Here is a 24,915-nt window from a genome sequence, read left to right on the forward strand (position 1 = left end):
AGAGTGGCTCCTCAGAGATGGCTTGCTACGGAGTGACAGAAAATTGGCCTCGGTGTTAAAATCCAGAGTTGTTTTCAAAGTCAACTGGAATACATATTTGTGTGTCGGATTTTTCCTTTGAAAAATTCAATATGCGGAAACCACAATTGCTCCATGATAAGAGGTAAACAAAGAGAAGAACAAAGGGAGCTGTGAAAGGCGGTGGCGTGTTGCAATCTATTTGAATGTTTATCTGCAGCAACATGCAGAGGTGGATTCATACAGCCAAATTTAGGCAATGAAAGGTTCTCAAGTTAGGAGTCTGGCCTCCTTGGGTGCCTCCTGTTGCTAATGGAGAGACAGGCAGGTCCATGGGGTAATTCAATCCACCTCTGCTCTGAATCATCCTGGGAGGTGTCTGGCTCTTTCCTTGAGGGTAGAGGGAACCTGGTGCACCTGGTTGCCTCCCTCAGGTGCATCTGGCAGCACTGTGAACGGACAGAAGACAGGACCCAGTAAAGAAGTCTACCAAAACTCAGGATGTTCTATGATTCTGTGAAAGATCAGGTTTTAATTCCCATTAAAGTTAATTAGACCTAGCCTGGTTGCTCGAATGGTGAGCTGCAAGAGAATTGGAAGGGAGCAAACAGGATGCTAAAGAGGCAGAGGACCAAACTCTGCTCTGTGCCTGTGACCCACTGCATACAAGAAACCCAAGAAGTGTTGGGGGAAATACAGCAATGGCAGTCTTTGTGCTGCATGGATTTTTGGGTTGCTAAATTGGAGCTGTAAGAGCCCCTCATAAATTGAAATAGTTCTGAGGTGCTGCACCAGTGGCTCCTTCTTTAGGCTGCTGGACTGAGGAGGGTGATGACATTGGTAGATGACTACAGTTCTTTCAAAGTGGGATAGTGTATCATCCTGAGTTGGAAGGAACACACAGGGATCATGGAGTCCAACTCCTGGCCCTGCAGAGACACCCTTCAATCCCACCCTGTGCCTGAGAGCATTGTCCAAACACCCCTGGAGCTCTGGCAGCCTTGGGGCTGCGACCACTGGCCTGGTGAGCCTGTTCAGTGTGTGACCACCCTCTGGGGGAAGAACCTTTTCCTGATATCCAGCCTAACCCTCCCCTGACACAGCTTCCACTTATACCAACCCACTGCTGTTCCTGAGGCAAAACAGCTTCTCCAGCTTTGTTTTGGGTTATCAGTGTACAACTGAGAAGAAAGCAGAGCAAAGGTGTTTTCTCAAACAGGTTAGGGGTTCAGCAGCACCTTGGGAAGAGGGAACATAATCTCTAGAGCTGCCAATGTGTGCTTGGGACTTCCAGGCAGTGAGGGTGAGTCACAGGGAGGGACAGAGAGAGAGAAAGAGAAGGGAGCTCAGATCTGGGAAGGTAGGGAATGTGGGTGGAAGGCAATTACCATGAAAGAGCAAAGGGTTGCTGTGTGAGTCAATCAAACCCTATAGATACTAATAGTTATCATAAATACCAAAGAGGTTTTAGCAACCACAATTTTCAGAAAGTAATAAAGGAAAACTGTTTCCTGTGGTTAGAAGGACCAGAGAAGACGACGTGAGTGGAGGAAGAGGAGGTATCAGGACTGCAAATGCAAGGAAAGGGGTATTGTGGAATATGACATAATGGAATATGGATTAGCAGCAATTATGTGGCATGGGCAACAAGATCGGATGATTAGCTTTTCCAGAAAGATGCTGTGCTGTTTTTCCCAGTAATCTCTTATTAAATGGGTGCTAGAATGCATGAACAATACAAGAAAACCCCTTCTTATTCTAGTGGCTTTTCTTTCCATAACTCAATAAATTTTGCCCATAAAGCATTGCAGGACACTGTGATGCTGTGCTGTTTTTCCCAGTAATCTCTTATTAAATGGGTGCTAGAATGCATGAACAATACAAGAAAACCCCTTCTTATTCTAGTGGCTTTTCTTTCCATAACTCAATAAATTTTGCCCATAAAGCATTGCAGGACACTATTTTTTTTTTTTTTTTTCTAGTGCTGCTTCATTTCAGTGTTGTGTCTTGCTTGCTTTGGTTTTTAGGTGGCACTGAATGTGAGGCTTGAAGTCTGCAGAAACATTTTTAACTCTTGAAGTTTCTTTTCGGGAGTTCTGTCAATGCAGAGATCACTGTTTACTGCTTTTACTTGCAACATTATCCCTTACTAGGGCCTGCACTGTGCGTTGCAATAGCCTGTCAGTGATTCATTTATCTTCTTTCTTTAGAAAATGTATTGAAAGGTGAATAAGCATTATAACAATCTTTTTAGTCAGCTTTTAGATTTTAATAACAAAACAGACGTGAAATAAGAAAGATGAAAGTGCATCTTTGAAGCTAAGGCAGAAAAACAATGACTAGGACAATGTAAAGTTTTCTCTAACCCTTTTAAAATGTTATAAAGCCTAAATTTTGGGCATTCCCAAAATTCAGAAGTGGGTTTTTTTCCCATTTTCTGAAGGACAGAATGCAATGAATTTCAAATGTAATTGTCAATAATGGACCTAAGCCATTTCAACTGATTCCATTTACAGGTGAAGTGTACCACTACTCAGAATGGATATAAGGGTGGGAAACTGGGCCACAGATGGAAGTGAAGGCTATGCACACAAACCAGAGCAGGGAGGGAGAATTTTTTTCTGAAATTATAGGAGGGATTGTTATGCATTTGATATGGTGTCAAGACTTCTCTTGTTCTGTGACAGGAAATTTCTGCCTCAATAATTTCAGACGAGACAGTTCAGAAGATGCTTAGAAAAGAGGCTTCAGAAAGTGATGCTGCCCTGACCTTTCATAATGTGCTTTTGAATATAGAGTTGCAGTTGGTATCCAAGTTGTGTCCAGATTTGGTATTTGAAAGCTCCCATTTGGGTTAAAATTTCAGTCTAGTAGTTATTTCTTTTTTTCTGACAACTGCCAATGGATCCTGAATGTGGTTCCCACCTAAGTGTGCATTAGTGTCTGATCTCTAATTCAGTCATATGTTTCTACAGTATTTCTGCCTCAGGGCATTTACTTCAAGTGGCTTTGGGTTGTAGGCTTTCCTCAGGGCCTGTGTCAGGGTAAGGGCTGCAGAGGGGGAGCAGAAGGCTCCTCTGAGTCAAGTATTTGGGTGTTGCTATACTTAAGTCTTTTGGGTTTTGAGTGAGTAGTAGCTATTCCCTGTATTTGGTTGCTTGATTCAGGTTCCCAGAATGTGACTTGCTGAAACAGGGAGTGATCCCAGCTGCAGAAGAAGTCAGAAGGATCAGACAAAAAAAATTGTTTTGAAGGCTGAAGTCCTAAGAGTTGTCAAACCGTGGACCAGTCAATACTTCATAGCTAAATCTTGCTGAATATCTAAGGTGGGAGGAATAATGTCTCCTCTCCTCAAAGGGGTGTTATGGGATGATTTTTCTGTGATTCTCTCACACATTGTATTGATCATCACTACACAAAAGGCAAGGTCAAGCTCAGACTATTCCAATAAAAAGGAGTTTGAAATGCTTATAAAGCCTGGGTGTGCACAGTGAACAAGGAGGAAGCAAGACAACGCAATTCCTCGTCAAGGGGTGCATCCAAGTGGACAAGAGGATCTGTGGAAAAAAAAAGTTGTGTTGCTGTAGAACTGCGGGGTGCATTCCATTCCTGTGCATGCACAGGAGACAGGTGAATTCAAGTTTCTCTTGTCTTGGCATTTTCTGACTTGCAAGTCCTTGACCTCATGACCTGAAAATGTTACTGCAGAGTTGCTTTCTATCACTTAATATTATGTGTGCTTAGAGAGGTTTGAATGGGAAGACTGGCAGAATGAAGTAGGACATAAAACCCTGATGTAAACTGTCTTTTCGTTTTAGGGAACAGTTCTTTTCATACTTAATTTTCTGAGGCTTCATCTGTGATGTATCGTAGTATATTGGCTCACTCACTTTTAAATTACCAAGTTAATTGAAGCCTGTCAAATCCTAGAGTTTAACAGTTTGGAATTTTAGAGGCATTTCTCAAATTCATCGATCATATTGCTCTAATGACATTGCTTTTTGGCTTATTGCACCCCTTTCATTTTCGAAGGCTAATCCTTCTAGTCCTACTCAAAGTGAAGAGATACATCAACTTGGCCTGTTACACTGGACTCCTTTGTGTCAACAACTCAGTAAACGAAGAGACATATCTGGATGCCTTTGCAGGGAACAAAAAAAAAAGAACTACTTTGTGTATTGCCAAAGAAACAGAAGCGTTCACGGGGCAAATGAAAACTTTGCTACATGGGTGATGGAAAACTGCTAAGTGATAATTTCAGTGTTTGTTAAAGGTTGCACCCTGCTTACAAACTCTTGATTAAATCCATCCTAGCTCCTAAATGCTTGATCTAATTAAAACAAGGTGTATTTTTAGATAAAGATGTTAGAACACTCTGTAATATCTACGGCTGATTGCACTCTGCAAGAGCAGGGAAGGAAGGTGAATGGCTGGGTGTGTATGAGCATAGGTACATGTGTACGTGTGTGCCAGTATCTGAAACAAGGTGGAGTTGAGTCTTAGGTGAAAGAAGAAAATCAATCTCAGCAATTTCTGGGATTGCTTTGGATTATTTTTAAGAAAAAACCCTTCTAAAAGGTACAGCCTGTAGAGCAGCTTGGCTGTGTTTCCCAGGGTAAGTGAAGAAAGGTGGTAGGTAGTAGAAGCAGGATATTGTGGCATGTATCTGGATAGAAGAGTGGTTGGCCAAAATCCATTGAACAGAGATCTCCCAGCTTCACAATGAGCAGCCCAAATTCTGTCTAGAGCAATATTAGTTGGGGGACATCACCACACCAGAGCTGCTGGGTGGCTGAGGAGAAAATAGATGTTGTGGCTTCAGCAGCGGCTCCCCCATGGGTCCCATCAGGCCACTTCTGTAACCAGTAGTAATTAACACCCCTATTTCCAGTGTTAGTTCTGTGGCCATGAGGCAGGCCTGGAAAGGTCTTTCCCTCTGAGAGGCCCCTGGGTTGTGGCTAAACTTGCAGAGTGAGCACTGTAGTATCCTTTGAACACACAAAGAGAATGGGCAGCTGGGAAGAACCTAAGATAGGGAAAGAGATGGGGTAAACCTGGCCTCTTGCTATTTAACTAACCCAGGGAAAAGCAGTGACATGGGTTAGCGAAGAAAGAGAAAACATCTGCATCTTAGGATGCCACTGCCAGAGTCATAGGGCAGAACCGAATTTCGTACTGCAGATGTTTCCGTTTTCTTTTTGGCTGTCATTTGCTCTTCTGTGACAAATGTGTGTGTCTGAATCAATGACTAGAGGCAGAAAACAGAAAAATTCATATTTTTATGTTTCAATTGGAATCGCTAGAGCAAACTGCGATGGGGAGTGATGGGCTATTCATCTTGGAAAGTGCTCATGAAAAATCAAAATCCATTCCAGCATGTGTTTAAAGCTGGATTTCTCAGATGAATAATTTGTGACCTCTTCATGGGTCAAAAGAGGATTTGGGTGATACTACAAAGTGTTGCATGGCATTGTGCAGCCCCTTGGTTCTTGAGAAAGAGGCAGTGCAGATATGGGTGTCCTGTAGTTGTACCAGCCAAGGCACAGCACCACAGCTTCAGTGTGTTGTAGGAGCTCAGCTCCTTCAGAACCATGGAATGTTCAGCAGGCAAGGATAGTGGAGCAGAGAAGAGGTGTGTTATTGCCAAGTGGGGAGTCACAAAATTCACAAAACTTGTGCTGCATTTATACTTGGTGCATCTATGTTAAGAATTTGAGATTTAATACATTCAGGATATCCTCCTCATCCTTAGTGGGAGATAGTTGATCCACAAACTAGCGTTAGCATCCTAGGCATGTAACTAACATGTTAGTTAGTGTGTGTCTGTTTAACATGGCTGAATTTGAAAATTGTCCTTAAGATGGTACTCCCGAGCAACCTGAAGGAGATATTTAACATTTGCTGTGCCTACACTTATGTACCTTCTCTGGAGCTGGAAAGCACTGACACATGTTTGGCAGGAGTGAGGAGGATGGTTTGTTTTAGAATTACTACTTCGGCAACAACATCAGCTCAGCTGGGAAAAATCTATGGGCAGCTGGAGAGGCAAGACCACATTCCAGCCCAATACCTTTCTTCTGTGCAAATGAATAACAGCAGCTATAGCAAAAATGATCATTTAAAAGGTTTGCAAAGGATAATTTGGATGGTGGAGGGAAGCACTAAAACTTATGGTACTCTAATTTTTTAATGCCTCTCCTTTTTGCTGTCAGCCTGTTTGTTATTGGTGGTACCTATGTGAGAGTCAGTTGATATGTACCTTATAATTAATTTTTCAAATAAACGAATGCCTAGCACTCAGTCTGTAGCATGGAAAAGATTGCAAGTACGGGCAAGTCACTGTCCTGGCTTATGCTCTGTCTAGGAAGGTAAGAGATAAATGCAAAGAAGCAGGAAAGCAGCACAAGGCAAGGAGGTGGCTCACTCAAACCTACACAGCAGATCAGAACCAAGAGTAGGACCAGATCTTGTTACTTTGATCCAGTATTGGAGATGCTGGAGAAGTGGCTCTCCTCATCTGTGGATCTTCTGGAAGAATAGGAAAACAGGGAGAGAAAGTTTAGGCTGCTCTTCAGGACCAGGAGACTTTCAATATCCTGCACCTACTGGATGCATCCTTCCCACAACCTGCCTTAGGTTGTAAACATGGGAAGTGAGCTGATGTTCTAGGTGTGAACAGAGCAGTGCAAGACCTGAGTCAGATTGCCTGATTTTCTACGAGTCTGTGTCTCCAGAGGACAATCTCAGATTTTCATTTCAAATCCTAACCTATGGGATGAACTGGCCTATCATTCCTGTGATTTGACATTATAGTCCTAAGGTTTTTCATTTAGAAAGACAACAGGAATGTAAATATTGTGAAATACTGCCCTCAGCGTGTGTCACGCAGACTTCCCATGCCATTTAGAAACTGTAAGACTCTGAAATGTGGGAGATACTAGTGCAGACAACTAAAACAGCAGAACCAAATCTCATGTCCAGCAACTGCTTGGGTTTGATCCTGTCTAAAGATGTACATCTGCAGGAAACTAACAGCTTTCTACAAGCTCCTCTTTGGGTTTTCAATCCCTTCCTTTTACATTGTGCTGTAAGGGTTGGAATTGTCTCCAAAAAGGAATGGGTGATTCTTCAAGTTTCAGTAATCACCAAGGAGCTGAACAAGAGTTTGGTTGACAAAGATATTGCATATGGAAGATGTCACTAAGTTAAAATGGTAGGGAGCCAATTAAGATACTTTCCGTCAGCTTTTTCATTAAAATTCATTAAAACCTTTGCAAACTAGAAGATGTTTTGGATTAATTGCCACGTTCAAATTCAAACCAAACAGCTTTTTGCATAGTTCTGTGCTTCAGTATTCACATCTTAGAGTACCACTTCTCATCTATTGCTAGTGCTTGGAATTTTCAATCTCCGATTTTTTAAGACTCTAGGCTTTTCTTTATTTCACACAGGATAGGTTTGAAGATTATTTCATTTGCCTGTACAGTGTCTCACCATGCTCAAAGGAAGGTTCAGAATGCTTTGGATCCCACCATCAGCTGATGCCAATTAAGAAGACATGATGGAAACTAACACATTGTAGCCAGGATAAGAGTAGAGTTCCTGCAGCAGCACTTAATTCCTTGATAAAGCTGCTGTACAGAAATTGCAGGAGTCTGGCTTTGATTCCTGGCTTCAGTAACTCACAAGATCATCTCAGGGAACTATTTCTTCTTGTTTTCTTTTTAGTCAGTGTCAGGTTACAATTTGGCTGCTTTCTACACAGCTCCCCTTATAACTTTACCCAGGCCAGGACAGCTGTAAGCTTGCAAGTCAACAGCTTGCAATCAAACCCAAGGATCTCAGCCACTAGGAAGACAGTCTGTCAATAAGAAAAAAATAAAAGCTACCCACCAGTTTGCCATGCTTCAGTGTCAGGGATATTTAATTCCACCCCCTCTAGCTTGGAGTAACAGCAGTTTGAAAATATTAGCTTACTTCTATGTGAGTTCACTGAATTTAGTGAAGCGTGGGGACTGTGGGTGGAATTTTGGTATTTTGTGCAGAATTTTAAACCCATGAAGATGCAAAGAATTCGTGGCCACTGAGATAAGTTATTATAGGCAAATATAATACAGCTTCTTATTTTCACATTTTTGATTCAGATCATGATCAAACTGGTAGTTTGGAATGATGTGAGTTTGGCCAGCCTAGGGGTAATTTCCAGAACCCAGAACACCACAGCTGTTATCTATCATTGCCTCATTGATGGTCTCTACATAGAATTCAAGGACTTACTGGTTGTAGAACAGGAACTATCTCTTCATCCTCAGAGAAGATTTTTCCAGTTCAGCAGTGAATACAGCAGTCCTTGCATGTGGGTAGGGAAATAAGGGAGGTAGAACATCAGTTTCTAGAAACTTACCAGAAGAAGTGTGCCAGAATTTTTTTTCTCTCCTTTCATTCTTGCATTAAAAAAATTACACCAACTGTATCTTATAAAAGCTGAACAAGAAGCTTTTTATAACTGGAAAAAAAGCCATCAGGCAAACACTGAATTATCACTTTTTTTTTTTTTTTTGGGCTATGTAGAGTTTTATTTTTCTCTGCAAGCCCTGTATTTGTCACACTGAGTCATCTGAGGTCAAGCAGCTCAATCTTCTCTGCCATAGTGCCCATCTTTTCTGGGATCTTGGCATGGGATCTTGGCAGGCTGGCACAGGGCAGCTGTTGGCATTCCCAGGCCCAGGTTGGCTTGGGTGCCCCTGGCAGTGCAGTCAGTGGGGCCTGGCATGGACCAGCAGCTTCTTCAGGCCACACCACGCCGCCTTCCCCCTTCTTGTGCAGAGCTTCTCCTGGTGCTGTCACAGCTGGGAACACATCATGGACGAAGTGACACTGGCAGTGGATAGCAGAAGGCTCACTCTATGAGACCTCTTTCTCCCAATATTTCCAGTTTTCTCTGGTCTGTCCTATTTTATTCCTGGAATTTATTCCATTTCAGCCTTGCTGCAGACTTCAGTCAGTAGAAGTGACTTTAGTTGGCTACAGTGTGTTAGGACCTTACACCACAAGCTACTCGATCTCTCTTTTGGGTTTCCATTTTCCTTCTGAGTGAATGATTTTTTGGCATGGGAAATACTTTTATTCATGATGAAATTTTCTCTGTGTTAGAGATTCATGCAGTGGTGTTGTTTGGACATACCTGATGATACACTGCTGAACATTTGGCAGAACTGAGAATAATCCCTTCACCTAGAAACTGGCTGTCAGTGTTTGTCTTTCACTGAAATAGCACAGTGGTGGTTTTGAGCTAAATAACCAAACTGGATAGGGAACTTATCATGACAGTTATGATTCAAAAATAGTCCACGGTATAAAAATCATTATAAGGTCAAGTTTCCCGTTTGAAGTCTCTAGATCTGTGAATCCCGTTTAGCTTTATTAGTAAAACAAGGAGGATCATCTCTTCTGTGCAGTGTGGATTAATTCATTACCATTTCTAGAAAGCCCTGAATGAGCCTATTTCATAAGTCTGGCTCTTTTGCCACCCAAAATTCTTCTGTGGTAGGTTATGGGCAAAATCTATCCTGGCATCACTTCACTTTTTCATTCAGGGAGCACCCTAAGAAACACGCAAAATTTTACTCCTTTTCTTTTTGAGTTAAACCCACATTCACCTATACTTTGTATGCATTTCATACAGCTAAGTCATGAACATACAATATTTGTGTCCCTGAATGAGTCCCAAAACAGTTGCAGGCCTCTGTTGGTGTGCTCAGTTTTACATTCATGGGATTGTCCTCTTGGGCCATAGAGTTAAATACCATGTCTAAACTCCTAGGTTGAATAGTTTGAATATGAACTGTAAAATATCAGCCCTTTAGCAAGAAACTATCAAATTTACTTAAGTAATCAGCAGGTTTCTTGCCCCAAGAATAAAAAAGCTAGGATGGTTTTTATACAGACAAAATACAGAAAAACTGTTTAAACAGAACAGGAGAATACAACATATAGTTAATACTTACAGGGATTCTACACAGGCAAGTTTAATTATCTGATTTTCCATCAGTTCTTTGATTCTAAAAAATGCCAGAGGATTTTTAATACCACAAGAGATCAAGCCCTCTGTTTCATCTGTGGGAGGCAACATCAAACTGTAGGACATGCGTCATCATCTATCACCATCTATTTTCATTGTGAATTAAGCATTTGTTATCTCCAGAGGACCTGGATTTTGGGTTAGCATGAAATCGCATTGTTTTGTTCTACAACAAAGACGCTGATTCTTGTTAGCTTTGGGGAGTTGGTTTGTGATATTTGGATTGTATTATCAGGATCATGCACCATATGGGTTAGTTATCAGATCCTTCATGAAGTTACAGTTTTCCCAACACCAAACAAAAAACCCCAAAGGGGCGATTTTCTTACTCTCGTCTTTCTGTAAGACAGAAGGAATGCTGTAGATTTTTTTTCCTTTCTGGTGACAGAAAGTTTTGAAGCATAACAAACAAGATGCTTAGGGGAGTTCTAAAGCATACTTTAAGACATGGCATTAAGGTATTATTTATAATTTTTTTTCCTGAAAGCCTTCAAAACATTCTCTTCATTAAAGTAACTGAATAAATACATATGTTGTTCCCTTAGTGTAACTAGTTTTTCCCTTAAAATAAAGATTTTTAGCATTCTGTAAGTATTTTTTAGAACACACCAGAAGACAGAATAAAAGCAATTGACTTGGAAAACACTGGCCAGCACAGGAAGAGCCTTGGGAAGATGGATTTTGAACAGCATGAACTGTGATTTTTTTCCCTGTCTGTGGGGGGGGGGCTTCCCCACACAGAAAGGCAGTTTGTGTCTCATGGTCAAATTTTCAAAATAAGCAAGAATTCTGTTGACCCTCCAAATGGGTGGCCAACTCATCACAAAGAATTGTCTGTCAACTGAGTAGATTTGTGAGAGGGGTGAGTGGTCCTACTTACGGACTGAACCCATGACCTCCTAATCCTATCTCATGTGTAGTGCCTGCCAGACTGTTCAATGGTCATTAGACCTGGGTGAACAATTTGGACAAAAAAAATGGAGCCATTCTGGGGATTAAAGATCCAAAGAAACCAAAACCCAGCTCTCAAAGTTCCTTTGGGCTTTCAGTTTCCACTGAGTTTTATTTTATCATAATGTTTTTCCCATGCTGCATGTTTTTTTGCCATGGCAGTAAACTTTCATCCTGGATCATGTAGGCTATGCTAGGAAAAATTATGGATATGGCACAAATGTTTTGTGTGTGAGGTACAGAAACTGGAGTCTAAAGATTCGTGTTAATGGCATAATGCAATGGTAATCCAATAAAATCAGGCACTTTGATTTTTGCTAGGGGTGAAATGTTCAGAAGTTGGATTAAAAATGTAAACACCAGTTTAATTCTAGAAGTGTTACTGGAAAGAAACTTATATCATCCATGCTCTATAAAAAATCCATGAAATTACAGAAAATTCAGAAGCATTGAATGGTTTGAACTGTAAATCTTAACTCCTAGGGTCCCTTGAACGTACAGACTGGCCTAGAAATCAAACAAAGTGTGACAGTATTTCAGCCTGCAACCGAAAGACACATTTTCACCAATGCATGTAGTTCCTTACAAGAAAAACTTCTCTGGCTTTGTTTGGAGACACAAGAGAATGACTTGGTAAGGCTGGAAGTGATGCCACCTCATCCCCTTGGTTCACAGATCTCCAGTTGGAGCAATTCTCATTCTCCTGTGCAGTCACTTCAATTCTCAGAAGTGCAATGAAACTAAAACACATCAAGCCCACTTTGGCTATGGTTTATTGGGAAAATTGATTCCTATGCTGTAATTCCACACAATACTACACCAAAACTTGGCGTAGATTTATTCAGGCAGTGTATCAGTGCAAGGCAATATATGCAATGCTTTTAAGACTCTCAAAATAGGTGCTTTTAAAACACAAGCTTTCTGTATTTTAGGTACTTAGTGAAGATACTTTTACTTGCCCCGTCTCAGACACTAAAACCTCTAATGTAAATAATAAGCACAATCTAAGCAAATTGTTTTTCTACACTTTTAACCATACTTCCCCTCCATCTGTCCCATGTTCTCAAAGTCAGATGCTGCAAGTCAAAGGAATGCTCATAACTGGACACTAATTGCTGAACTGCTACTGTTCCACTAATGAGGGGGTGAGACACAAGGAGTCAAAATACTTTTGGGCCCGTTTGACACAGCTGCAATCCAGTCCATGCAGGAACTAAAGAAGTCAGAAGCAATGGTAATTCACTGTAGAATGAGGACTAAAGAGCCACTTAAGTCTCAACTCTATTGCACTAAGTGGAGCTAAAGGCGTCAGGTGACAAAAGAGGTTATCTTATTATTGTATCCCAGAGGAGGAGAGGGGAGTGTAATTTCAGTCATGATGTTTAGTTTATCTTCTTGTGCAGAAAAGCTTGGACCAGTGGGAGGGAACATTGAAAAGAGGGATAGAAATGATCAGAGGTCTCATGCATGAGAGGAAAATTTGAATGAGGGCTGTTTTGCTCTGCAGAAGATTTATAAACAACCTAAATGACAGTGCAAGGCCTGTGGGGACAAAATATTCTGTTCCCATTGGGTATCAGAGAAGAAACCCTGAGCTTCAATTGCAGAAATTTCATAGAATCATAGAATAGAAATATTGGAATATTCTGAGTTGGAAGGGACCCGCAGGAATCATAAAGTCCAACTCCTGGCCCTGCACAGGAAAACCTCAAGAACCTCACCCTGTGCCTGAGTGTTGCTCAAATGCTCCTTGAGTTCTATCATCCTTGGAACCATGACCATTCCCTGGGGAGCCTGGTCAGGGCCCAACCACCCTTTTAGGGAAAATTTAGGTAGGATGATTTATTAATGGTACAAAGTACCTGTTAGGAATGGGAAAGGTGTAGCTGATCCTGCCCAGGGAAGGTGGATGGACTACTGTCTCCTCAAAGTCACTTACTGTCCTGTTTGTTCCCTTCTGTGAATCCTGTGCCTTCCCATCACTCCTCAGACAGATGTGCTCACCACATTGCTTTCTCACCAAGCTCCCTCGGGGGAATGCAGCTCATTCGCTCCTCAGCATTCATGGTCTCGTACTCTCCCAAAAGGAGCCTTTCCACATGCACACACAGGGGCCAGTTCTGCACACACAGCTGCCAGTCTGACACGCCTTGGCATGTGCTTTCAAAACCCTTGGTGCAGGAGTTCTGATGTAGTGCCTAAAGACAGGCATGCTCTTGGCCTAACACCATGTACAAAGGCATATCACATTGTCGGGGTAACCACTGGGGGAACTGAGGGGACAGATTGAAGATTTCACAGCTTAGAGAAGGTCTGTGGCTGCCCTTGCCTATGACCACAACCCTTTTAAAACAAACTCGCCTTCTGAGTATGCCATAGTGCTTAAAATAGATTTAAGTCATTGAGTTTTAGGAAACTTTGATAATTTCTCATCTTCCTCATAGTCCGTGATGCTATTGTTAGCTTAAGTTTTTCTTCTGTGGAACAGATAAATGCAATTCAGACAGAAAGGTTGCACTTCTCCATCAATTTCTGTTCCACCTAAGGGTAAAAAGTTAAAAGCATCAGGGAGAAAAATGAGAGTAAATATTTGTTAGCAGTGAAAGAAGATTTCTCTAAGAGTATGGGGCTAACTGAAGATGAAGAACAGAATGTAGCTCAGATGTAGCTGTTAAGCCAGGTTTAATCTGCTCTGGGTGCTCACTGGCTGACACTGTGTGTGCCACCAGCTGCCTATAGCCCCTATAGATTTCATGCGACTCACTTTGGTGGAGCTGTTTTAGTGCTACCTCTGCAGGCTCAGCTATGAATCCCAAACAATCCTTATCACTTACCTCTTTAAATCTCTTCACTCTTTGGATTGCATGGCCATAAAGGGATTTTTTCAAATTACTAGATTCAGAAAGAGAACTGAAGGAAAAAGAAATTGAAGATGCCCATAGCCAGCAGCATCTTCAGTTTGAAGGCAAGAAGCAGCTAAATTGGGATCAATATGCCACATAAGAGAAAGGCAGGTAAATGCCTGCATGTGTATGATTGACAGTGTGCGTTGGATCTTTTGAGAGAGGATTTTAGAAGGAGAAGTATTCCATCCAGCTGCTTTCACAAGCTTATAGCGATTTGCAAAACACCAAGGACACACCCAGCACGGGCCACTGGGATAATAACACAGATGCACGATTTTTATGGCTGCATACCAAATTTAGAAACTCCCTCTACAAAAACAACTCAAAATGACTTTTGCTAATCCTTCTGAACACCTGGAATAGACTCAACAAGCCAGGGAACTAGAAAAGTTACTGTGTGGTTTACCAGGCCTCTTACATCACTCAGAATTAAAATTTTGAAATAAGTAGCTGAAAGAAACCTTAGAAATTCATAGATGGTCCTGTTTGGTGTCACATTATTTTGTGCCAGTGTTGACAGTTCAGATTATAAAACAGAGAGTTTTTGTTCACAGAAAGCCCACATGATGCATACAATAATGTTTTAAATGCTTGGAAATCTGCATAGGAAATAATCTTTTATATTCCGCAGTTTCTAAGGGGTTCACCCTTTTTTTCCACACTTGAGGATTTCTCAGACTGCAGCTATTTTATAGTAACATCCCACTTTTAGGTACAGATTTGAAGGTCTGATCAGACTGGTGATCAAACCCTATTTCCTTTCCTATTTTCCTATAACCAACATGTATAATCTCAAGTAGACAAACTGTCTCATAACTTCAGTAGGTTAATCCATGTAAGGAGCTAACCATAAGTTTTCTATCTGATAGATCAGAATTTCTCTTTGTGTGACCACCAATAGCCAGTGGGAGTTTTGCTGGGTGCAGGGAATGCAGGCCTGCTCCATGGAAGTGCCAAGCAGTTTTGCATACAGTTGGTGTGGTGGTACAAGATAGGGTGCAAATAATTTTCTCATCGGGGAACAGACTCAGAAAACGAGAGACACGAGTTAACACACTAAGAGACTATTAAAAAAATATATATCCAAGTGACGTTTGCTATTTGCTTGAAAATATGTTGCATTTTTTTCTTTTCAGTAACTATTAACTAAAAGTATACAAAACCTACCAAGTGCAGCATTTCTGCACTCTGCATTTCTTAGGCAACTACCTTAGTGTAACACCTCTACCTTCTTAATTTATTTTGGGATCTGGTGTTTAGCATGAAGTCTTTGTACAGGGATATATTCTGGTGCATTGACTTGGGCTGAGTTGCAGCTGAACAGCAAATTTTCCATGGAAGCAAATAGAACTACATGACCAGGAAAACACAAAGGGTGTCAGCCATGCATCTAGCACCTTGAAATCTGTAATAGATCTCTTGTATTTAATAAGGTGGTCCTAAAATAATTTTCCTTCCTAAACCAGGCTTTGCAAGAGCTTAGCTGAGCTATGCACGCTGAAGGGGACTTTCAGGGCACTTTTGTTTGAAGTTGCAGCCAGCCCAGAGAGCTCATTCAAAGCTGCCTGTGCAGCCCTAGCACAACCTCCTGGCTGCCAAACCTGTCCTGGGAGCAGAACATGTATCCAGGCAATCATCCTGTGTCAATCTGAGCAACCTGCTCTATTGGAAAGTGAGGCCCTGGCACAGGTTGCCCAGAGAAGCTGTTGCTGCCCCATCCCTGGAAGTGCCTGATGCCAGGTTGGATGGGGCTTGGAGCAACCTGGTCTAGTGGGAGGTGTCCCTGCCCATGGCAGGGGGTGGGACTGCATGGGCTTTAAGGACCCTTCCAATCCAAACCATACCATGACTCTGAGGAGCAGAGCAGCAGCTGTTTCTTTTCGAGGTGATGTGGAAGGTGCATCCTCCTTCCTGTCCTTGGTACTGGAGATGGAGAGTACATTCGACCTATGTCTCAGGCAGAGGTACTTCTGCACCACCAACCAGCCTCATGCAGGCACACCACCCATATCTGGTGGGATATTGCAGTTCTCCAGTGAGGGAATAAACTCTGAAATGAAATATAAAAAAAATTTTAAAACCCCACAGTTTTCCCCATGCTTACCCGTTCATGCTAAGGTTGGAGAGGTCCATGGTTTCTGCTTCTGGGACTTGGTGTTTCTTTTACAGTTTTCCCCGCATCTTGAGAACAATGCAAGTGTGTTCACTATGAATGAGTGTTCCCCAACTACTGTAGTTTGAGGGAAAGGTGAGAGTGGGTAATTGAGGAGGAAAACACAAGGGCTCAAGGCTTCACAACCAAACTGGGACCATGTCAAGGTGTCTGGTCCTGCTTGGATGGTGCCAAGGATGTACCGAGTCCTCACACTCACTTCCTCACCTGCTGCATACCTGAGCAGGAGGAGCTGCCCTTCTGATGATCTGTCATCCCAAAGCTTCAACAGCTGTAGAGAAACATCAAGAGAACTCATTCTGCTCCTCGTCCCCCGACAACGATCTTGCCTGAGGCATTTAGAGCAGATGAGAACAACAAATGCTGCTGCTGGTTTGAGCAATGCTCCCATTCCAGATGTAGGAGCTCCCATTCCAGATGTAAGTAAACCTGACAGCACCAAGCTTATGGGTTTTTGGTTTTAATTTTGCTTGTGGATGTTACTTAATTCCATATCCTGATTTTTTATGGCCTTAGGAAAGATTTACCACCATGAAAACAGTGGTGAGGGCAGGAATAGAGATAAAAGAAATAAATCATGGCTCATAATAGTGGGGTATTCAGTGGATAAAAATTCAGTGTCACTGACAGAGAATTAACTTTTTTTCTCCTCTGCTGCTAATTCAAGACCAGTAAGACTTGTTTTGTGGTCATATATCCATGCAAAAATAGCACTTTCAGTGGTCATTTAGTCTGAAGCACACATTGTGGGCGGGGTCAATGTGGCCTCTCCACCTTAACAACAAAAGAACATCTGAGACAACTTTGTATGGCTTTTTGGGTGTACCTCAGAGGTCCATACAGACTTTGATCCTCATGATTAACAGACACTGCAATGGAGTCTTAAAATTTTAACACAAAAGACTAAATTCTCCAACATAATGGCTCACCAGTAGACTTTCAGAATTTATTCTCACTGGTTGCTCAGACTAACAAAAATGAGTTCCTACCTGAACCACGATAGCAGTAAAGCCAGTTGACTTCATTTCAAGAAGGAAAAGTCTTCCTTTCCTGTAGACCTATTAAATGCTTTCCTCTTTCAATTTTTGTATCATATCTATGGAAGCCTCATGCATGCAAAGCCAAAAATTTAAGATCTATCATAAATGTTTAATGAAAAATATCACAAAGCATATATTTTAAGATAGATTCCAGTAACAGTCCACCTTAAAGATTTTAAAGCCATAATGCATACCTGGCATTTTAGAATGAGCTAACCCATGGATAACTGCTTCTGTGCAGGGCATCTGTGGTAGGACTGTGACAGGCTTTCATCAGATCTCACAAATTAAGCAGGGTATGGTCTTGATGATTCTTGGACTTTGCCTGAAGACTTCCTCTTTCTCTTTTCCTCTTAACCTGTTCCCCAAAGAGAACAGACTGCTAAACTTTGGTCAGAGCCAAAGTATGCACTTTGCTTAAGTTTAATTAAGGCTTGGAATTGATAAAGCTTGGAAAATGCCCATATCTATACATATGCCGTATGTGATTGGAGAAAGCTTATTTGTTCTTATTTACTGTATGAAAAACATGACAAAACCATGGACTTTACATATAGAAGTGTGAAAATTTTATTTTTCTATGATACTGGACTGTTTTCTACATAGACACAGAAAATCTGTGAGTTATCTCTTCCAGCCAGTTTGGTGTTTCAAAGTTGCATTCCACGCCAGGAGAACTGCAATATCCCCCCGCCAGTTACCCTGTAAGGAAACTTTGTGTTCCACTGTGATGGGTTGCTGCTCAGCAAACAGCTCTGTGCTTCTCTGTCAGACACCAGTGTGGCTCTTTCTAGTGCTAAGGGGAAAAAGAAATGGGGTGGAAGGCAAATTATAGTAATATAATATATAATTATAGACAACACCAACTGTGAGTGCTTAACAGGCATCTTGGCATTCAGGAATGGACTTTGTTACTGAGGGTGGAAGCTGCCTGGTACTTTGCATGGTAAGGTGTGTGCATGTTTGCAGAACTGAACTGGTAGGTCTTGCTAACGGTGTTTATAGAGACAAAATAAAATAACAGTGTGAAACAAAATTGTTTCACTTTGATTTCTAAATATGATAAAGTTTTGGTTGTAAAAGGAATCAAATAGTTTTATATCAACACCATTTTTCATTAAGCCTATTCAGATAAGTTCAATTACACCATGTATGTCACCACCTTCATCACTGACAAGACCAAAGCAGGCATATTCCAGCCTTCCATGAACTGCTCAGGAGAATGCCAGAAAACTGCAGCCTTCCTGCAGCTTTCCAACACTGGCCTATCAGTTTTCTCTGGTTTAGCAAACCAAAAATTCTTGAAACACAAATTCCTTTGGAATCATTATTTGCCACCCTTCAGATATTTTAACACCTGATTTTATTTTCATTAATCTTTATATCCACAGGATGTGTTTTCCACCATATAACAAGATGCCCCTAGAATAAAGTGATTTGAGACAAGAAAATCTTCATTATACAGTAGTTTGCCACGAAAATTCAGGAGGAGTGAATGTCCAATGAAAATGGAAATGTGAATTTGCTACTGTGACCTTTACAATAGGACACATGAGGCATGTGAGGCATTTCTGTTCTCCACGAGCCTTTCTTTGGTGTAAAAAAGTTGAATACAGGTAAACTACAGATGTAACAGTCTTCAAGATATCCTGCTGGTACATATCAAGTGTTGCCTCACGGACAGATTAATAAAAATTATTGCAGTGGACCAGTCATACAGCAAATAAGATATGTGTCAAAATCAGATTTCTCTTGCTCAGTGAACAGTAGGAATTTGCAGGAGGCTGGTGCTGGTTGCTGGTGCTCATCTGTGAACATGGATCCCAGGCAATGTCTCCCCTCCTTCTCCTGAAGCCTAATGATTCACTGCTGGCTTCATAGCAACCATCCCAGCTGGCAGGTAGGGGAGGGTGTGATCCAAGGCTTTGCTGGTGTTCCCCCCATCACTATGGCATACGGGATGGGGGCCATACCCCCACCCCTCTCTCAAGCAGGCATTTAGCCCGAGGCATGTTCTGCCCTTGTGTGAGTCATCCCCTCAACTTACCTATCCTGCCACTTTCATTCCTGACCATGCCAGCAAGCACATTGCGTAGGATATCAGGCACTTTTTTGGGTGAGCTCCTCAAAGAAATCTCTGCCTTTCATTTGGTGGGAATGAACAGGTTGCTGTGTGCAGCCCCAGGTCCGGAGCTCCAGCAGAGAGGAGAGCACCACAGGGCTGTACCACGCAGCCTTACTGGATTTCCACTTCAGTAACATATGTGCTGAACAACAATTTCCCAAAGCCAGGGTGGAAAACAAAACTGAAAGCCTAAACATATGCAGATGGCATTCAGAGCCCAGGACACTCCTGCCAATTTCTGCAACTGATACACACTCAAAATATTTACTTAGGAATTCTTAATTAAGTCAACCATTCGGTAGTGGTGTACGGTTTCAGATGTGTCGCAGTGTCACCACAAAATACCTCGGTGGTTCCTGCTAACAAAGAACCCACTATGTGGATTTTTTGTGAGAGGTGGTTGGGCAAGTTTTCGGTACAGTGTGCCAAAAAGCTGCACAGCTCCCCTGCTGATAATGGGATTCATGTGGATAAATCCCTTCATTCCTTGCTGAAAACAAACCCCCTTCCCAATAGCAGTTTCAGGTGAATATCGAGAAGCAGAGCTGGGGTGGGATCTCAGTGACCCTACAGTTGCCTATCCAAGGGCTTGCAGTAAGGCTGGCTCAGTGGGAAGTGTGCACTGTGCTGTTGTGCAGCCAGGAATGCAAATGAAGGAGGGTGCTGGAGGAGAAGAAGTTCCTGAAGCCAGTCCTGGGCTCCAATAAAATGTAATTTGCCCAGGCAACACGGATTGGCAGAGAATTTTTAAAACAATTTAAAAACTTTTTTTAGCCAAAAGGTTAAAATCAACCTGTTTAAGTGTTTTATCTGTATATGATGTGTTGTTGGCTTAATCTCTTATTTTACATCTTTTGTCATGTATTTGTCAGAATGGTATATTAAACTCCTTGGAGAAATATCAGTACACATCTCTGCCTGTGCAGGAGCTTGGGGACAACTCCAAAGATTGGTTAGTTACTGCTCTTCATCTATAAGTATACAACGTTGTTGCATAATTTTATCAAAGTTCAGATTCTTTTAACAAGAATAAAATTTAGATTTTTTTTTTTCTCATGTGCTTGTACAGCTGTCCATTATAAGGATTTACTTTATGTATTTTCCACTTGTGCAAAGACTCTGTAATCTGTAGTTCACATGATGACCTTCCTATACATGAAAATAATCAGAAGTTGCAAGGACCTGATAACATTGGAAATCAATGAAATGACTCACGCTCAAGTTAAGCAAATGCTTGTATTTGCAAATATAAAATGGAGACTCAAGAAAGCCAACCAGGAATGAAGAGTACATTTCTCTTCCAACAAGTAGTTCTTAAAACTCAAGTGGCTTTAGTGTTTAATTTCTGAAGCATTTCAAAGACCTTTACTTTTATGACTTACTTAGAATATCTAATAATTTTCATTTCACTTTGTGAAAAGGGAAGCTGGAGTTACTTAGGTCCTACAGAGGAGATACAATTGTAACAGGAAATACATTTGGAGGGAGAATTTTCTAGTTTTGTGACAGGATTCATCTGTCTTTGCATAAGTAAGCAAGCATTATTTCAGAAAATAAGCTGAAACTTGTCTCCCACTGCCATGAATTTCTGCTTGCTGTGACACAGTCCTAGTTATTTTTTCAAAGGAAAAAACCCCTGATATGTCAAAATTCTTATGCAGAAACCACGCCTTCCAAAACCTTGTTCATCAGGTTTAATTTGATGGAAGTTTGAACTGCAAGGTCCTATCCAAGCCCAGATCTGTGGGGTTTTTTTGGTTTGGTTTTTTTGTTTGTTTGTTTGGTTGTTGTTGTTGGGTTGTTTGGGTTTTTCCTGGGGTTTTTTTGGTCGTTGTTTTTTGCCCTTCTTTTTTTAAATTTTGGTATAACTCTGTTTATAGCTATTGCTCAATTTCAGTGCTGGTGTTTCCCTTGGATTAATGGCATAGGCATGAAGAAACGTGAAGGCTCTCCATATTCCAGACACTAATGCCTTAGGATTCTAAGGACACTAATTCCTCAGGAAATGTGCCATTATTCCACTAGCTCTGTTTATCTGGATAAGCCATGTGGATGATGTTTAATTGGATAGCCCATGTGGATGACCCAGCAGAACACTCTGAGGCATGTGGAGACTGTCGTGGTGCAGGATGGTTACAATTACTCTAAACTGCATCAGAAATCTTAACAAAATGACACACTCATGAGTTTCTGGTGATAAGAATCAAGGAAATTTGCACCACAAAGAAAGATTAGATGAAAGAAGATGCCAAAATGTGGCATGGGGGATCTGTCTTTTGACAGCTATAAAGTAAAACAATCTCCATCTCATAAAAAAAATGATGTAGACTTCAACCTGCCAAGGGGCAGGGGCAGTGCACAACCCTCCCGAATGTGTGACCGATGCACAAACTGAGGGATGCCACAAGAAATAGAGGAGAGGAAGCTTGAAATGCTGTTGGGTGCATTTCTTTAATAAAAATAAAGTTTTCCAAAACCTCAGTTTCATGATTCAGCATTTCTTTTGGCACTGTAACAATTTAAAAGTAGGCTAAACAAGTCTGAGGGAATATGCTGGTAAGTTCAGGCCAGAGAAGGGGAAGTTTCTGGAAGTAATAACAGAAAAACTAAGACCCCTTCAATGCCCAATAATTGCAGTTTAATTGTTTTAATACACGTTACAAGCACACAATAATTACGACACCCTCACGATACCTTCTGAGGCAGATATGATCATGCTTATTTTCTGGACAAATAAACTGACCCACTGTCAGTTTGACCAAGGTCTGCTCCAAAAAACAATGGGAAACCAAAGAATATCCTCTTTAACCTAATCAGGAGACAGCAGTAATGTGTATGAAGCAAGCAACTTAACTGAAAATTATATATTTAGATACTGTGGCCAATTCTTGCTTTCCTTTTTTTGAAAGTCGTAAGGTTTTGCTGCTCAACTTGAGAATAGTTAGTGGAAACTCTGGAAGCCCACCAGTTAAAAAAAAATTATGTCAGGAAGTTATTGCATGGTTTTTATCAGTTTTTAATTTTAAAAAAAATATTTATATAACATACAAACAATTTTTAGATGTAATTCTTGCTAGTAAGATGGTGGCATAGCCTCAGGAACTTGATGACTGTCAGGCAGCTACGAGACCAGAACTGTGTCTTGTGCATGTGCTAAGCATCAAATGGAATGATGAATGCCTTGTGCATGTTTCCTTCTTACGAGTCAACCCCAGATTTCCTCAGGATTAGGTTTTCCTGGAAGGGTCAGTGTCTGAAGCAGAAGTGGAAATGGGTTACCAGGTAGGAAGGTCTTGCAGGACGCCTGGGCACCTGGTCTGTCCCAGGGAACTGGGCAAAGCCATGTGGAGGGGATGGGGTAAGAATGGGGCTCAGCATTTTAGCATCATCAATGAGTGCATGTTTCTGAATTTGACACAAAACATCTATTAAGGAAAAATGCTTTCCTTTGTGTTTTATTGCAATATTTTCAGAATGTTCATCCTACTTTGTGTGGAAAGTGGATGAAGTCAGAGAGAGAAAAGCTCCATGACCTTCCAAAGAAAATAACACTTTTACTTTTCAATATTGAAAAGTGTCTGATTTATTTTTTTTTTTAGAAAATTAAGTATTGATACATTCCTCTGTGATTTTCATTAGCTTCTGAAGCCATAACATAAAGGTCATAAGCCACTGTAAAGATAATCTTATCCCTGTATCAAACTCACAATACTTTTTTGAGATTATCACATCTCTTGGAAAGTTCTGATTTAAAGACATCACTATTTAAATTTTTTTCTTTTTTTTTTTTTTTTTAATGGAGAAACACTTTTTGTCAGAAACAAAACCTTAGTTCAAAACCTGCATGAATCTCAGGGGCTCTCTGGTTCCAGCTGATGCTCCAGCTTCATTGCTCAGCACCCAGAGGAACACAAATTAAAGCTACAGGTCTGAGCACTCCTGCTCCAACACTGAGAGTGGTCAGACTGCAACTACCTTTTGTTCTTACTTTTGTTTAATAGGCAGAACAACAGGGCATGTGTTGATACCTTATCTCTATATCCATACCCCTCCCCCCCCCCGCCATAAATAAAAAAACCCCAAGTGGTGAATTTCTCATGGATTGTTAACTTTGGAAAAGATGCACAAATACCTATTAAAGGCAGAGGGAATCATCATGAAATTTCCATTCCACAGGAATAGCAGTATTTCATTTTGGCCAGGGAAGAGTGCTCCATTTCACCCTCCTTGGTCTGGCTTTACTGTAGCTTATTGAAATGGCAAATTTAAACACTCTGATTTCATTGAAATGCAGCATTTATGTAACTTTGCAGTGATGAAGTTGATAAATTCTTATGTAATTCTTTAATTTTGTTTAGTCAGCATTTCCCCAAGGAAGCATTTCCAGTGGGAAATTTTTAATACTAAGATGAAAGGCTTAGGCTGGTGTTCAAGAGGGAAAGTAGAATCATGGGGCAGTGTCTGCTTGTTCAGAGCCACCTGAAGCATCTCCACATGGGCCTGGTGGCTACTCAGTAGATGTGACCAGAGGCATCACTGAACGTGTACCCATGTTTTCCCATTTTTTCCCCAAAATATTACCATTTAAAATGTAGCCTGTAAAGATGTCGAAAAATGAGCCTGTGAAGATGTTGAAAAGTGAGCTGAAAATGAAAAATAAATACACTCAAGTGAAAACATATGGCAGGTGCAAGTTATATGCAAACTTCATAATGAATTCTGAAAATATACTTGAAGAATGAGAACTGCAGATATAGTCTGGATGGCACATATTAAGAATCACTGCTATGTGCTCCATGATGTTTGCCAGATCCCAAGTACAGTTATGCTGGTGAACTTCATTAATCATTCAATACCCTGAGCATAACAATGGGCAAGAGTGTTGGTAGTGTCAAGTCATTTTCTAAATTGTGCTTAACAGTTTCAAATGAGGGGTGGATGAACTGGCTGCAGTAACTAAAACACTAAGCCTGAACCTGTATTCAAAGTAGACATGAGTTTCAGAGATTTGTGGATGATCACTTGTCACTATTTTTCTTTTAAATAAGTCTTGCTTTCCACATCTCACAAGCTGATGTCTCTGTGTAGGACTGGAAACAAAAGTGCCAAAATTCCATTTCTTTGTTTTTTCTGGCACAAATCAGATCAGGAATTACTGCAAGATTTCCAGGCTCCTGTACCAGACCAGAGACATTGTGCCAAGTTGGCATAATTACAGGAACTCAACCTCCAACCCTTCCCCTTTTGCACAGTGCCTTGCCAGCCACACAGCAGCACCTGGTCACCTCAATTTGGTCATAACGTGTCTTTCTGCTTTTTTCCTCAGAGCTTTGTCATCCGTGGTGGCTTTAGGAGCTAATATAATCTGCAACAAAATCCCAGGCCTGGCCCCTCGGCAGCGAGCAATCTGCCAGAGCCGCCCTGATGCCATCATTGTGATCGGGGAAGGGGCACAAATGGGAATCAATGAGTGCCAGTACCAGTTTCGGTATGGGAGGTGGAACTGCTCTGCGCTGGGAGAGAAAACAGTCTTTGGACAAGAGCTTCGAGTAGGTAAGGGTGTCTCTAATACGGTGCTGTAGGGATCTGTTTGAGATGGTTTTCTTTTACCTTTCTTGCTA

At 41.2% G+C, this 24,915-nt stretch overlaps 1 protein-coding gene across 5 annotated transcripts in view; it reads left to right on the forward strand.

The window, feature by feature from the left end:
* WNT7B (Wnt family member 7B) overlaps positions 1 to 24,915 on the forward strand; it is a 94,705-nt gene that overhangs the window by 27,873 nt on the left and 41,917 nt on the right. For 4 of the 5 annotated variants that reach the window (XM_069003451.1, XM_069003450.1, XM_069003455.1 and 1 more), the window contains exon 2: positions 24,621 to 24,847. In XM_069003451.1, coding sequence (XP_068859552.1) covers positions 24,621 to 24,847 — 227 coding nt within the window. The remainder of the gene's footprint in view (positions 1 to 24,620; positions 24,848 to 24,915) is intronic. The other variant, XM_069003454.1, reaches the window with a different exon arrangement.

This window comes from Aphelocoma coerulescens, chromosome 1A (assembly GCF_041296385.1).
Source record: "Aphelocoma coerulescens isolate FSJ_1873_10779 chromosome 1A, UR_Acoe_1.0, whole genome shotgun sequence".
NCBI lineage: Eukaryota > Metazoa > Chordata > Aves > Passeriformes > Corvidae > Aphelocoma > Aphelocoma coerulescens.